Below are 16,071 nucleotides of genomic sequence, written 5' to 3' on the forward strand. Positions count from 1 at the left end.
TATGTGAGGCTGTTGACGTACTGTAAGACGGCCGGCTCAAGTTAATCTCTTTATGCTGCAGAGATATTTTCCGAATCAAACCTAAATGTTTCACAGCTTCAATCCATTATCAACAGAAAGAACGTTTTGGACATGTAAGCGGACAATAAAATAATATTAAATTCAATGTACTTCACAACCAGATAATCAATTTGCTGTTTCCCATAGGCTCTCACGGCCCTGGTAATTCCACTTTGGTGAGAGCATTGCGCTGGAATCGCATGGTTGTTATTGATTAGAAGGTAAAATGGGAGAGAAGATTTGTGGAGCCCGAGAAGGAGAGACTTCACAGCATGCTGTGTGTGTGTATGGGGAAGGCAGTGTTGTGTAAGATCATTGGTAATGTTTAGCATAACGCAGTGTGTCTAGACCCTGTGTTGTGCGGCTGATTTACCAGGTGCTGGTGGTGAGCGGGGGGGGGGGCAGTTTGAGAGAGGAGGCGTCATACATGTAGTTTGGAAACAATCACGTATCAAAACTGCTATTAGGGAATCAATAGGAACTAGAGAATGGAATTCCTGAAGAAATTGCTAGTGGGAATGCCTTATGCTGAAAAGCTGACGCTGAATTGCTATGCTGAAATGTAATGTGTAAGAAGAAAGTGAAGAATTTAGATTGAAATGATACATGAACACTGGGGGGTTGAATGTGTGATGAGAGAAGAAAAGAAAGTAAAAAGGCTTGGAAAAGCAGCAGAATATTTGAACTGCAAACTATTGAACTAACTTGATGGCGAATGATCTGTCGCCATGGCAACGGTATTTGATGACACCCCATAATACGCTTAGATATGTTGATGGCTGCATTGTTACCAAACCTGTGAAGTTTTGGGCTGTTTGGAGCATTTTCACTGAAGTTATGAGGCAACGGCATTTGAAGAAATCTCAAAACTGTCACGGAGATGTCTTCACGGCTGGACTGATAGCACACATGTGAAGTTTGAGCACTTTTTGAGTTATAGCAATATCGTGTTTTATTGCGAGGCCATGGCAACAGCTTTTGAGGAAAACTCACTATTGGCACATAGAAATATTGAGGGCTGGACCATTAACCATTATCTGAAGTCTGGTGCTGTTTTGACCCTTTTCCTAGGCGTTACGACAACATCGTGTTTTATGGCGAGGGATGCGTTTCCATGGTAACGGCATATGGTGAGATGTCAGATTTGACGTAGAGCTGTTGAGGCATGGACCGGTGATATACAAATAAAGTTTGGGGGACGATCGGACCGTGTCCATTGGAGTTACAGCGACATCGTGTTATATGGCGAGGGATGCGTTTCCATGGAAACGGCATATGATGACACCCCATAATTCACATAGAGCTGATGAGGGCCGGACCATTAACCATTATCTGAAGTCTGCTGCTGTTTTGACCATTTGCATAGGAGTTACGACAACATCGTGTTTTTTGTCGAGGGATGCGTTTCCATGGAAACAGCCTATGTTGAGATCTCAGATTTGGTGTAGAGCTGTTGAGGCATGGACCGGTGATATACAAGTGAAGATTGGGAGACGATTGGACAGTGTCCATTGGAGTTACAGCGACATCGTGTTTTATGGCAAGGGATGCGTTGCCATAGTAACACTACATTACGTAACATCAGATTTGATGTAGAGCTGTTCAGGGCCACAGTGTTAACCATCATGTGATGTTTGGTGGCGTTCTGAGCATGTCAGTTGGAGTTATGACATCATCGTGTTCCATCACACAGGTGTTTATGTTTGAGCTAACGACGTTATGAAACACCTGTCCTTGAGCCCAGAGATCAAAGGTTTCCATGGTGATGTGCAGTAATCAGTGAGAGGAGAGCCAATCCATTGTTCTGAATGAGAGATAAACCTGTTACATGTGAACGTTTTGTTGAAGAACCGTAACAGATATCAGTGAAATTTCAACGCGTGAAGCATCTCAAGGACCCTGAGCATCTGAAGTGTGCTTTTTGTGTACTTTCGGGTCAATAATGTGGCATTTTTTACAGATTAACTAAAGGTGTGCGGCTGCTGGCTGTGAGGAAAGATCAGCCTGAAATTACAATGGTTCTTAATGGAGACATGTTGAAAGTATTTGTCACTTCATGCCCTCGAGGCATTTTGTTTAATTATTTTACTTAATTTATTTTTATTTTTCAAGCTACGAGATGTTTTCCTACGTTTCTCATAAAAAATTATGTCTCAGGAGATTAGGGTTTGGGAATTATGGCAGGTTTAAAAAAAAAAATATGAAGGCAAATTTCTAGCTGTCCTCCACTCTAGTTGTGACATCACGCACTCCCTTAACGAGCTGCGCAATACACATTAATGTTAAAATCTGAAGAAGGCCTATTTACAATGTTTAATATTTCTAAAAGTATGAATCTGATTTAAAAGTTGTTTAATATGAATAATGTCAGAAAGATGTGTAACATTTTAAAGTTGGAATGAGGTTTCTGAGTGAAAGTATGAAGGAGCAGTTAGCAGTTGAAGTCGCATGAAGATTTTTCAAGTCTGAAGAGTTTCTCCATTGACTTCCATGTTAAAAATGTGATGAATTATGGGATGTATCTCGGGAATTATGAAAGTTATGAATGAGAAAAGTAATAGCCATTGATTCCCGATCGAGCTGAACGTTTTGATGTTTGAACGGAGTTTCTGCGATGTGGAATGTGGGAGAAGAAGAGGTACAAAATAACCCGGCGGAATAAAAATAAAGAATTGTGTGCGTAGAAGAACAAGTAGTGGGAATGCTGTATCAGCATTCCCACTACTTGTTCTTCTACGCACACAATTCTGTATCAGCATTCCCACTAAATAATCATTTTAAACAGTTTCATTGAATATAAGCGTCTCTTGCAACATCTAATAGGACTCAGATCCATGATGAAACACTTGTTTATAGTCATTGATTTGACTCCAGCAAACTGTCTCACCTGGTCTCAGCTCCAATGGTGACTTCAGGTTCAACTCTGTTTTGACAAGATCAGATTTGCCTCTTCATTCTCCATCTGTGGTTTTAAGGGCGTTTCTGTCTGTAAACATAGATTTGTATCTGTACCCACTCATTCCCTGCTGCCACCAGACACACAAATGTTTACCAAGACAGAGCAGACGGAGGAGAACGGGCTAATTTTGGTAATGGCTCCCATCTGTTTGAGTACAGTTGTCAATATCTCTGAGTCCACTCCTGAAATTAGACCCGTCAACCCGTGTCCAAACTGCACTCCTATCATCAGTCCATCCATCCTGCCAGTCAGGCAGCTATTAACGCCAGGAGCCACATGTTGGACCTCACTGAAAAACACAGACTGACAGGCAATTACCAGATGTTTCTAGAATCAGAATCAGAATCCAGTTTATTGCCAGGTACGTTGACACATACAAGGAATTTGCTGTGGTGTCTGATGGTGCGAACATAAACATCTGAGAAAAAAGTTGTAAGAGTAGGTCAAACATATAACGATAATAAAAGGAAAGTATATAAAAAAAAATAAAGACAAGTATTTACACCACTTAAATTTAAATATACAAAAGAACCTAAAATGCAAGAAAACTAAAAAACATAGGACATTGAATATATAATACAAACTACACTGTTATATTTAAAGTGGTGGGCTGTGCAGAAATGGTCTTTGGATATATTTGATGGAAAACAAATAAAACATGTTGACTCATCCTGTTATACTCTATCATTAGAAAAAGCTTGAAGTAAAAAGTGATGTTGCTGCGCCCTTCTGAAAATAAAAGAAATGAACAGAGAGAAGATGTAGGCTCTGTGCACCTGCTCCAGTTTGACACCTCAGATTCTGCGATGAATCCCCTTCTCCAGTCATTTTCATGCTCCAAAGCCAATGAGTGTTAGAGATACATCACAAGCAGGAGACAGGCTGGCACCATTAGCAGGGCCAAACCATCACTAAGCTTGAAGTGTTTTTATTCCCCGAGATAACTGAGCTGTATGTGCAAACCTGGTTTCTGTGACATTAGTTTCCTACCTGGACCTTTTACTCAAACATGTTTTTTCTTTACAAGAGAACTTTGCCACAGCAGCTAATGGAGTAATATTCATCTTTCCAATTGCTCTGTTGACAGTAAATCTAATCATCTTGAAGATAAGTATTTGGCGCTGAGGTGGCCAGGCGATGAATATGAGTTCAAGTCCCCAAAGCTGCAGGTTCAGCCCTATCGATTATCCAATCCCAGCACCCAGCTCCTGGTCTGTCCATCACTCCATCTCCATGTGGACGGACCTTCCAGCCTTTTCTCCCTTTATTCCTCCATGGCCTCATCACATCAGTGTGTGTTGGGGTGGGGGTTGGGGGTGAAAGGGCTGCAGTGATCATGGGAGTGTGGAAACCCCCCCTGATGCGAAGCAATCATAGCCGGCTCTCTATCATCCTGCCCCCTTCACTACCTCCATCCAACCTCTCCTCCCTTCCATTATTCCCACCTCACTAGTCAGAAAATTAGGGTGACACTTGGCCCTCTCTACCTCTCTTACCTCTCTCCCTGCATCGTCCCTCTTTCTATTTCTCACCCATTACCCCCAGTTCACTGGATGGTATATGGAGGGTGACACTGGGCCAATTCAATCTCTTATCCCCGCCTGACGAAATGCCGCAGCCCCCGCTCTGCCTCACACACGGACACACACCTGGACACACACGGACACACACCTCACACATCCCCTGCCCTGCTGTGCTATAGACAACTCTCTATTTCCTCAACTGTCACTCCTGCTTTCCATACGTTTGTCTTTTTTTTGTAACCTTATTTTGGACTTTTAACTCCTATGCGTCTAAGGGAATATGTCGCAAATAATGTCATATAAAGCAGTAGTATAGTATGTCGAAAAAAGTAAGTATAATATGTCAAAAATATCATGAAATAACATATTGGTATAGGATGTCAAAAGATTTGAAAAGATGTATACTATAATATGTCGAAAAAAGCTATTGTAGTATGTTGAAAATATCATGAAGAAAAGTCATAGTATAGTTTGTGGAAATTTACAAAAAAACGCTGTAGTATGATCGAAAATATAAAAAATAAAGTCACAGTATAGTATGTTGAAAAAATGTGTACATATTCATAGTAAATGATGTGGATAAAAGTTGGTACGGTATGTAGAAAAAGTTATACTTATATACTTGTAAAAAATATAATAAAAAATCATCAAAGTAAATGATGTTGGAAAAAGTCATAGTATTGAGAAAACTCACTAGTAAAGTATGGCAAACAATCTTAGTATAGTACATCAGAAAAGTTATAGTATGTCATGGTAAAAACATAAAAAAAGTCACATGTTGAAAATATCCTGAAAGGAAATCAGTGCAGTATGTCGACAGTCTTTGTGATTTTGTATCTTCCAAGTTTTATATTAGGCTGTGTGTGTAAGTAAAGAAATGCTTTGACCTTGGTTTTTGTTGTGGCCACACCATTAACGCCTTGTAATGCTGGGTATACACACAAGGTGTTTTCAGAGAGTACCTGATGCCGTTGGTTTTGTTGAACCTGCACGTTTGTGGTCAGATTCTGATGACTGCAGCAAAGTGTTTGCACAGTTTTAGCCTGTGAAGAGGTCTGGGAGGTCGACCGGTTCTTTAAATATTCATCACCAAGTGTGCATCTTGCAGGCGGCTGTGTCCCGGTGGAGTTCGGCCCGTGTCAGTCTTAATCTGGCTCATAGTACTTCTATATTCACGCCATAGTATCTCAGAAAACAATATATTTTTAGCAATTTAAACTTGCCAACTGCACGACAAGACTGCACTCTGCAAAGTGAAACAAAGACAAAAAACAAACAGGAAGTGCTTGGTTTCATAATAAAGTTTATTCTATATTACAAATAGTATTTTGTTCTTGACTGCAAAATAGGAATGCATTATATTTACATACACAGGTATACAATTAATTATAACAAAGTTAGAGAAGCTCGCCTTATATCCCCCAGGTTTCGTTTTGATCTCTCGATAAGATACTCTTTATCTTTCAAATATGGTCTAATAAAAGTCTTTTCTAGCATGTTTCTGTAACACCTGCTATAACACTGAGCTAGGAGGACATTTTAAGTTCCTAAAAAACGTTTGAAGGTGGAAACTTTATCTGTGGCCTTGGCAACACAAGGTGGCTACCAGCAGACAACCTTTGTTGCAGGGAGGGAGGGGGGGGGGGGGGGGGGGGTGGAAGGAAGGACAGGATGTTACACCGGGGGGTAGATTCACAACGACAGAGCAGGACTCACCGCATGTTCTCTCTAGCACACGGCAGTGAGGGGACACTTTGGGTATCTAGACACAGTAGACATTGGCTACGTTAATGAAAGGGGCTTCAGTAGTACGTGTTTTACAATATTAATGCCAGCTTTGCGTGAATTATTCAAGTCCCTTAATGAATCCTTATTCCCCTCATTTTCAATATGATTAGTTTGATATGTTTATTCCATGTCCAGCAGACGCTTTGTGAATGTACCCCTCCAAGTGAACAGACATTGATCCTACTGTTTCTGCAGACAGTGATTCATGGACAATGACTTGGACCTTTCACACACATTGGACACGAGGGCTAAGAAAGAAACAGTCACTAGCCAAACTCAGTCTTAAATGTAAGTCTACTATAAAACCCATCGTGCCACTCCTGTTAGAAAGTTGCTTATCTCTATGATAAATCATGTGTATACATTCTAAAAGGAACAGTAACATGTTTTTGTGACACATGGTGGCGTGCTAATGCAGTCTCTTGTTTGCTTTCATAAGTGGCCATCTTTAGTTGCTTGAGTCCAGCTTCATAACTCAAACATGTAAAAGTACATTTTCTGTTCTGGGCTCAATTGATATAGAGCAAATGTAACGGATGAAATAATCAATTTAACGCAATAGACAACTATAAAAAGAAGATGTAATAGCAGCAAAAACAGAGCAAGACTTAACTTGCATCTACTGTGTACTAAACTAATAATGACCTGTGATGAAGGACAAGGGACACAAATGTAAATCTGGGCTTATGGTGTCTTTGGCCGTTTCTCAATGTTGAGTAAAGCTGCTGCAGAGCCACTATTTCAAGTATACTACGCCATCGAGTGGCGCCGAAGGACTGTTTAAATGCATGTTAAATGCCCGGCATTCGGCGCCACTCGATGACTTAGTATACTTGAAATAGTGGCTCTGCAGCAGCTTTACTCGACATTGAGAAACGGCCTTCGTGTGAGATCCATATTCTAAAAAGAACATTGGCTTGTAAATGAAGTCCAAAGTAGCAGTACTGTAGAAGTGTGTATATATATATATATATCTTTGAGCAAGGCATTCCATTTCATACCATCCAAATAGGTCAACATGCAAGGGTATATACTATCTGTTTTATGTAGCATCTAACACGTCACAAAACTATGGGCATGAGGTTCTGCAGTTTGGATAAAGGTTCCACCTTAAACGAAAGTTATAGTTTTTATTACATGAACAATCCACTTTTCCATCTCGTTTCTTCCAAGCAAAAGAAAGATAAAAGAACACATCCACATCATCATTGCAAGGCTTAGTTTTCTTATTTTTCACTTTTTTTTTAAATAAGTTTCTTAAATTGTTTACGTTTTACATGCGCTTAAAAAGCCAATAAAGGACCCAAGGTGGACCTAGGGCGGTCTTCACACATTCACATCACCACATGGGGCACGTTGTCAAGGCAAAAGAAAGGGCAGAGGTCAAAGGTACGGAGGGCGCCTCCATCAGCTTTCAATCACGCTCTCCAACAAGTCGGATCTACTTTGAATGTCTATCGTTTTCTGTCTGTCCTGCCGTGATGCTCACGCTTGTTGCGTTGCTGCTCTGCTTGATCAGATTTTTTTTTTTAGGTTTGGAGAAGGCCACCCCTGCCGCCACTGAGGAAAACTACACTAATACAGACAAGAGCGCCTCAACAGTTACACACTCAAGAGTTGGGGTTTTGCCGTATGCAACTAGCTACCATCTCCAACGCTTGTGCAAAACAGAAAGAAACTGGTAGGTCAGGAGCCGGACAGGGGGGGGGGGGGGAACGGTGTGCCGAGAGCTGGAGACCCAGGTGATGGAGAGAGGAAGGAGGGGGGGCTCACCTCGCCCACAGAGCCTCTCCCCTCGACACACTGAGGTCAGAAAAATCACACAGGTTTCTCAGAGTTCCAGTCACAATATGTTTTTGTCCTAGAAGTGGTTGACTTTACATAGTCCTTTTTTTGTCCGTTCCTCAGTGGCACTTTACAAATACATTTTTGACCGTTTTGAAAATGTCAAGCTCCTTTGGTTTTTGGCTGACCGACTTAGTCCATCTTGTTTGATTTCTCCACACAAAAGTCTTTAAATAAGAACATCCTGGGAAAGGAGTGCTACTCTCACAGCAGACCCCTTCAGGGAGCAGAGCTGCATTGAATCATTCTTCTTATTGTTAATGTTGAAGCAGTTTCTTACCCAGTACATTTCAGTCAGCTTTCCTTTTACCTCCGCTAGGGTTGGCGTACATATCTGGGCAGTCAGGATCTTGTGCAGCTGCTGATTGTGTGTGTTTCTGTGCGTGTGTGTGTGTGCTTTGATAGACCGTCGCAGTGGCGACACAAGACGAGGACTGCTCGTGGTGTTTGATCAGCAGTCGGAACACTGTGGTCCAGGGTCGGTAGTGTGCTTCTAACAGAGGATCCAACTTGGGTCGGGGCCTCTAGGGTTTTGTCTAATAGTTTAATTTTGCAGTAACCACATAAGCCAGATGGAAGCAGAAATCATGAGCATTTTCTTTGAAGTAATGTATGCTGGGCAGGGAAGAATGTGCGAATGTTGCAAAGTGATATAGATCTGGGATGCTCTGGTTTGTCAAGTTTTTCTGTCAGTCACATTTCAATAACGGAAAAGTTCAGAGAACCACTAAACCTTCCCTTTCCCCATCAGTCTTTTTCTTAAATAAAACTCCAGCTACATTAAAGAACAAAAGAACATTCTAGGTTTGCCTGGACTCGCCCCAAATTTCGCAGATATGTATGCTTCGCTTGTAGGTACAGTGTAAACTTGGCAAACCATCCTCGCATTCGTTTTCTTCAGATGTTCATTTGGCTTGCAGTCATCATTTGTGATGTTTCCTCTTTATTCCGTACACTTAATATAGAACTACATAACTGGACCGCAGAGATGGTTTATCTTAACTATCCTATTTTGAAAAAAGTTCTCAACAAAATGGATAACCATCATTGTGGTTTTTAAAGAATTACCTATCGGTGTAAATTCTTGAAGGCAACATAAAAATGTTTTTCCCCTCTCTTCTTCCAGCAGGGGGACTAAGTATGCCAATGTGGCCAGCTTTCAAGCAATCACCCCTTGAAGCCTTCTCTGTGGTGAAGCTGAGGGATCCCCGCATTGCACTGTGGGAAACGCCAAACTCAGCCCCGGACCACCCCTCAGATATCTTCAGGTAAACTAGTCTATGCAGCAGAGTGGATGAGGAAAACAAATTATCTCTCAGGGAAGAGGAAGCAGAAAAAAGGTCAAGGAAGAAGTCATCATCTTTGAAAGGCGGAGGGAGGAAGTCACATGATGAAAAAGATGGGGACAGGTCTTCGCTCAGGCACGGCTCGGTTTCTGATGGGGTCTTTTCCCAGTGCGCCCTGGGAAGTGCGGTCCTCAGCTCTCCAGACTCATGAAGGCCACCACCTGCTCCAGCTTGAAGGCCAGCCTCTGTTTCCGGGCTGCTTCGTCCTCCTCCAGCGAACACACAATCTGCCCGCAGCAAGGGGGGGAAACACACATTACTCAAGGTACTCAACATGACAAAAGCATACCAAGATGCTCCAATGGGTTTCCTATTTACTTCTTTAAAGCCCTGTCCTGAAATTGACACCAGATGGACACACGATAAAGGAAATGTTCAAATTCGTTTCTGATCGTAACAACATCGGGCCATTCGTGAGGGCATCTTAAGCCATCGTACGACCGCCGGTGGAGTTTCTCAGGCTCCGGCAGCAACTTCGTGAGCGGTGGCAAAATCTTTGGCATGCCAAAAAATTGCCGAAAGACCTTGCGAAGGTTCATTTTCGTGTTGAATTCGTGTGTCCATTTTGCCCTTCGTAAGGCCATCATGAGGGCATCCTGTCAAATCGTGTCATCTTCGTCTTTACTTCGTGTGATCATCGGTGCCATCGGGCATTTTTCGCCTCACGAAGACAATACGAAGGAAACAAGAAGCTGCCCGATTGTCTTAGGAAGGCAACACGACTACGTGAAGCCCTCGCAATGCTGTCGTGTAGCCATCGTATTATAGTACGATGACATCGAGATTGCATTTATTGCACAACAAAATCATGTAAACATATTATGTAAATAACTCAATTTGTGTTCTGTGAAACTGAAAAGGATATTACATTGTTTTGTTACTTTCGTTGCAGTTGTATGTCTTAAATGTAATTTAGGTTAACTTCCTGTTTTATTTAGATGCTTTTATTTTGAAGGCGAGTTTACGCTGTTGACAGGAAGTTGTTGTTGCTATGGAAACAACATGACGGACATATATATGACATATAAAGACGGAGAAAGTAGAGAATAAAGTGTATGTTTAAATGTTAGCACCCCCCGAAGAGGCACACGCTCTTACGTTGAGTCTGGATACATTCTAAATCATCAGTAAAGTCTAGGACCATATTTTAGTGTGTGGTTCGGGTGCCATCGTGTGGCCTTCTGTAGGCATCGTACTTGCTTCGGGTGTTGCTTGGCTGTTGACTAAGTTCGGGGCCATCTTCGTGCGAAATTCACAATTCCATATTCGTGTGTCCATCTGGTGTCAATTTCGGGACAGTGTGACGCGGGCTTTAGGGGCAGCGGGTCTCAATTGTACATAATCTTAGATATTGATTTCCCAGTATTACGTACCTCCTCAGTGTATTTTTCCACATAGGAGTAAATCTCACTGAGAGAGCTCATGGAGTTGAACTCGTTCACGTGCATCCGTGACTGTTCTGCCAAGTAGGCGTTCATGTCCTGGTCGCTGATCACTTGCATCTTACCAATGTCGGAGTAGTACCTATTAAAAGAGACAGGAATATTAGAACAAAGCATTAACACTTAGAGGAGCAGAATACAGCCTGCACTGTTTAGTGAAGATAGTGCTGCTTTCTCCTTGGAGCTCATTACTCCTGCAGGTCTTTGAAGATATGTAACAGAGGCAACAAGTGTGTTGCATAGTTACAGGACTTTAACCTTGAACCGAACCACACACACACACACACACACACACACACACACACACACACACACACACACACACACACACACACACACACACACACACACACACACACACACACACACACACACACACACACACACACACAGCATTGAGGTAAAGGTAATCAGTCACTGTCAGCAGCATCTGTGTTGCCCCTATCAACTATGTTAATTAAAGTTGCTTATTTACATATTATATTCCTGTAGCTGAGGCCCGGGGTTTGATAACTCTGGGATGAGTCTTTGCCAGGACACTGGTCTACTGAGCAAAGGAGAGGCAGGTGGGTGATGCTCATGGCCTCTGCACACTTCAACACCTGTTCAGTGCTGCAGGGGATTGTTATTTTAGAAACCAGGTGTGCTTGTTTTAGGAAACAATTTGATGACACACAATCTTTAATGTCTACAATGCATAAATGAATATGCATATAGCACTGAATAATCTAAATTAAGGTTGATTTCAGCTATAAGACCCTAATATTGTCCAATAAGCCAATAGAACAATTTAAATCTTTATTGCAAAAATGGCAGTTTTTAAAGAAAATAAAAAGTGACATAAATTGTTAGCTTTGCAATTGCACTGATCCCTATGAAAACCTCCTTGTAAACAAGTAGTGTTATGACAGCCGTGATGGATTTGTCATTGTCTGGAGACCATCAATTCCCACATCAAATTCAAGGCAAGTGTCAATACCTCAGGAGCTGGCTTCACTTCACAGCCCTGAATTAATAACATCAACATACTGCAGCAAAGTTAAAGCTCTGTGGGACGGCTCGGCCCAACTGCACTGCCTCCAAATCCAAACTGCTGAATGTGCATCTGCAGTTATTGCCTTATATCATTTATCAGCATTCCACAATACCTTTTTCACAGTTTCTGCAGCATAGTAAGAACTTAAAGGTCCCATGTCATGGCCATTTCTACTGATCATAATTCCATTGTTGAGGTCTACTAGAATAGATTTACATTGTTCAATGTTCCAAAATCACATTGGTTTCTCATACAGCATCTCTGTATAGTATGTGTATTCACTCTCTGTCCTACACGCCTTGTTGGAGCTCCTGCCCCCCCCCTCCCTGTGAGCCCACTGTGCTCTGATGTATGTTTATGTGTTACAATGGTGTTTGTTAGCAACCAGAAAATGACACCAGTAATGACAAACAGATGAGAATGCTGCGTGGGGTCTGGGTGCCGTGTTGGCGGGACGTTGCGGGGCTCGCTGCTCCGCCCTTTGAGGCTCGAGGAGCGGACTGTGTGAGCTGGATTACTGGTGTCGTTTCCTGGTTGCTGCGTGGGGTCTGCGAGAAAGCGAGACACGGCGAAACTCAGCCTGAACTCAGCCTGAGCACACACACGTGAGTGTGTGGCAAACTGTGAGTGGAGATCCACGGAGCTGCGGCTGAGAAAAGATAAGGCTGAGTGTGCCGGCGAAACTCTGCGGAGTATCGCGGATTCGCGGCTGAGAAAAGATAAGGCTGAGTGAGTGTGTGTGTGTGTGAGGAGCTCCACGGATTGGTCCATTTAGTCGTCGTTACATCACTTGGTACCAGGAAGAAAAAGAAAAATCTCCAACGAGGCGTTCTGGGGCAGCATAGACAGGTTTTTTCTGTGTTAGTTACAGGGTGTACTTTGAGGGTTTGTGACTCTGCAGACCGTTTACATGCAGAAAAAGCTACATAACACACAAGGGGACGGGTAATAACCGGAAAAGCATGACATGGGACCTTTAATTCCTGCATGTGTTCTGTCCCTACAGAGAAGCACTGGGGAAGCAGCAGCAGAGATTTCCTTTCATCAGCCGGCTCTAGGTAAGAGCGTCATGTCTTCACAATCAGGCTCTGACACAGGGGAGAGAAGGAGGACATCTCTTCTGTCTATGTTCTCTCCCTTTTTAAAGGTGGAGCATTCTGCCTTTGAAATCTTCCCCCTTTCAGGACCCTTGCTTTGGCTCGGTTGGACAGCAGAGTGAAGCAGCACTGGATCCACCCTCACTCAGTCACTACTACTGAGGCTGTTCCAATTGAATAACACTTCCATAATTATCATAATTGATAATTGTTCAGCCTAACCACACATGTCCATGTATAAACCAGCAGCGGACACTCACACTTATGTGTATATATGGGAGACCACAGACACACACAGGACTAATGAGGATGGTCCTCAGCCTGAAGCCCCTCATGTGGTTCCTCCCCTTCAAGCAGCTCTCATTTATTCTCCCCCAAAGCTTGCCTTGTGACGAAGCTTCCATCCCATAAATACTCTGAACTGCTTCATACTGCCCCATCCTTATTCAGGACCTCTTTCTTCTCCCCTGCTGTCGGATACAGATTTAACAAATGACCAGCTTCTACTGCTTTCTATTGTCAAACTGTTTTTACCGCATACACCGATCCCGTTTCACTCTAGAGCTCCTGCCCTGGGCATCCCCATCCATTCCCACGATGTTGTGATTTAGATAGTGTTTCATGGCCCATAGATCACACACACACACACACACACACACACACACACACACACACACACACACACACACACACACACACACACACACACACACACACACACACACACACACACACACACACACACACACACACACACACACACACACACACACACACACACACACAGCTTACCTCTCCACCCAGCTCTTGTAGCTGGGAATGTCCTTGGCATAAAGCAGCTTGTTGGAGGGGGAGTCCTTTCCAAGGCGGTGTTCTGAGGTGGAGCAGGAGTCCATGAAGGTCTGGGCCACCACAGATAGACAGGCGTCTGTGATGCTGCTCTTATGGATGTCGAACACAAACTGGGGGTTCTTGATGACGTTCACCCAGAAACGCAGAGGTAGGCTGCAGGGAGAGGGAAAGAGAACAAAGTAGTGAGCACACAAATGACACCAGTTTGAAGCTTTTCTCTTTCATCACGGTTTAATAATGGTATGTAGGTGTGCCGCAGCCAATCAACAATGAAATGGGTTGTCCTTAAATGTTCAAGTTAATAAGAAAAGACAATGCTGTGGTGTTCAAATGTTCAAATAGCCACACAAACAGACTGTTGTGATACTTGTCACTCTTGTATTTATGTGTCCAGTTGAACTGCTCACATAATAATTCCCTAAATGATATTTTGATATTTGCCACAGCCAGTCAGGCAGTAAACATGAACAGATCATACGCCAGCAGGGGGACGAGGATTCATTCCCTTTCAGAGCTAGTACACAGGCCTGCTGTTTCCGACGTGCTCTATTTGATGTGTGTGCTCAATTCAATAAAGCCTTTATCTTTAAAACCAGGTGGTGGCTGGCTCTCCTTCTTTCCAGCAGTGTCCAGGGGTTCTCACTGGGGGCCACACAGTGACACAGTTCATATTGCCTTGTTTGTGCAAGTCGGTCCTATTTTGTGCCTGTCCAGAATAATATAAATATACAAGTGTGTTTATTTGCCGGGCTTGTTCTGCCTAAAGGAATAGATATAGGGCCACTCTGTGTATAGCAGTGGAAGAGCTCAGGTGGCGTTACAGAAGAGCTGAGTGGTACTTGGATCTCTGTATAGTATCTTTACTATTCTCTGGGCTGTTCACTTTTAGCTGATGCTGCAACACTCCAAAAGGAAGGACACTGCAGTCTAGCCTGCATAGGAGTTTTTCTATATGGCGCAATATCAAAGGATTAAGGGGAAATAAATCTGAGAAGTAATGCAATCATTTAAATACCACCGGTGCTCCCCTACCATCCCACTTAGCATTTATCCTAGCACAACCACAAAGCCATGCAGATGTACTATCCAACAAAAGAGGATTTAGACTCGGAGGAAGGAAAACTGCATTATGACTTTAAAATGAATCAAAGCAAAGAATCTCATTGGGATTAGGAGCAGGGATCAGAGTGATATTAACGCCACTGCTGTGCGGCTCTGATTGTTGACGGTCTGCCCAGCTGCCCTCTGTGTGATGGGGCAGAGGACACTAACATGATGAGGCTCCCTACGTGATGTCTGCACTCAAAATGCTTACCATTATAACATTTACATATTATCTTTTGTGTTGAAAATAAGCAATTTCTTTTATTTTCAGTGGTTAACCCATGCTGAGCAGGATCTGAATGGTTGCCATGATCAGTCCTCTCGATCAGGGATTAGGTTAAATATCAGCTGCCAAGATCAAGGGCAACTCTTATCCTCAAGGAATTACACTGGCCGAGTTACGAGAAGCCCTTTTGCTCAAAGACTACTTCCCTGCGCATCAATTTAAGACGACAAACTGCTGTAAATTCAAACTGATTTAAGACGAGTGTTTACCTAATCTCATTGGAAGCATTTGAGAATTTGTCCATGCCATAGAAGTGAGTAATAATACAGTACTATGAAGCATGGGCCCTTTTAAAAATAAACTGCTAATCCGCATCTCCCCAAGAAGGAAAGATTACCAATCTGCTGCTTTCTAATTGTCAAGCAGCAAAACAACAAGCTCCATTTACTGTTCTCCAGGGTTATGATGTTGACAGACACTAGACTGCAAATGACAACAGTGTTACTGCAGTCCTTCAGTAGCATGTTAGCATTGATTGACACTTCTAGCACACAGAGCCAGCCAGCCTCTGAGTGCCAGAGATGTGGGATGTTGTCCCAGTCCACAGACGGCCAAATCAAGTTGCTTTGGTCACAGATGTTGTGATCCAAGGCATCCATTGGAGACGTTACGGCACCAGCAGGGATCTGACCTAGATGACCCAGGGTTAAATATAGCTTCTTTACAAAGGTGACCTGACTAAGCAATGTTCCAGCTGGACCTCCATAGGTACAACCTTTACTGAACAAGCTTT

The 16,071-nt window shown here is 42.9% G+C and overlaps 1 protein-coding gene across 1 annotated transcript in view; it reads right to left on the reverse strand.

The window, feature by feature from the left end:
- Nucleotides 1-7,085: 7,085 nt before the first annotated feature.
- The window catches only part of plxna4 (plexin A4), a 216,184-nt gene continuing 207,198 nt past the window's right edge, over nucleotides 7,086-16,071 (reverse strand). The window contains exons 30-32 of the mRNA XM_034133662.1: nucleotides 13,889-14,101; nucleotides 10,895-11,045; nucleotides 7,086-9,748 (exon numbers count right to left, since the gene is read on the reverse strand). Coding sequence (XP_033989553.1) covers nucleotides 9,653-9,748; nucleotides 10,895-11,045; nucleotides 13,889-14,101 — 460 coding nt within the window. The 3' untranslated portion in view covers nucleotides 7,086-9,652. The remainder of the gene's footprint in view (nucleotides 9,749-10,894; nucleotides 11,046-13,888; nucleotides 14,102-16,071) is intronic.

The sequence above is a fragment of the Trematomus bernacchii genome, unplaced genomic scaffold, assembly GCF_902827165.1.
Source record: "Trematomus bernacchii unplaced genomic scaffold, fTreBer1.1, whole genome shotgun sequence".
In the NCBI taxonomy this organism is placed as follows: Eukaryota; Metazoa; Chordata; class Actinopteri; order Perciformes; family Nototheniidae; genus Trematomus; species Trematomus bernacchii.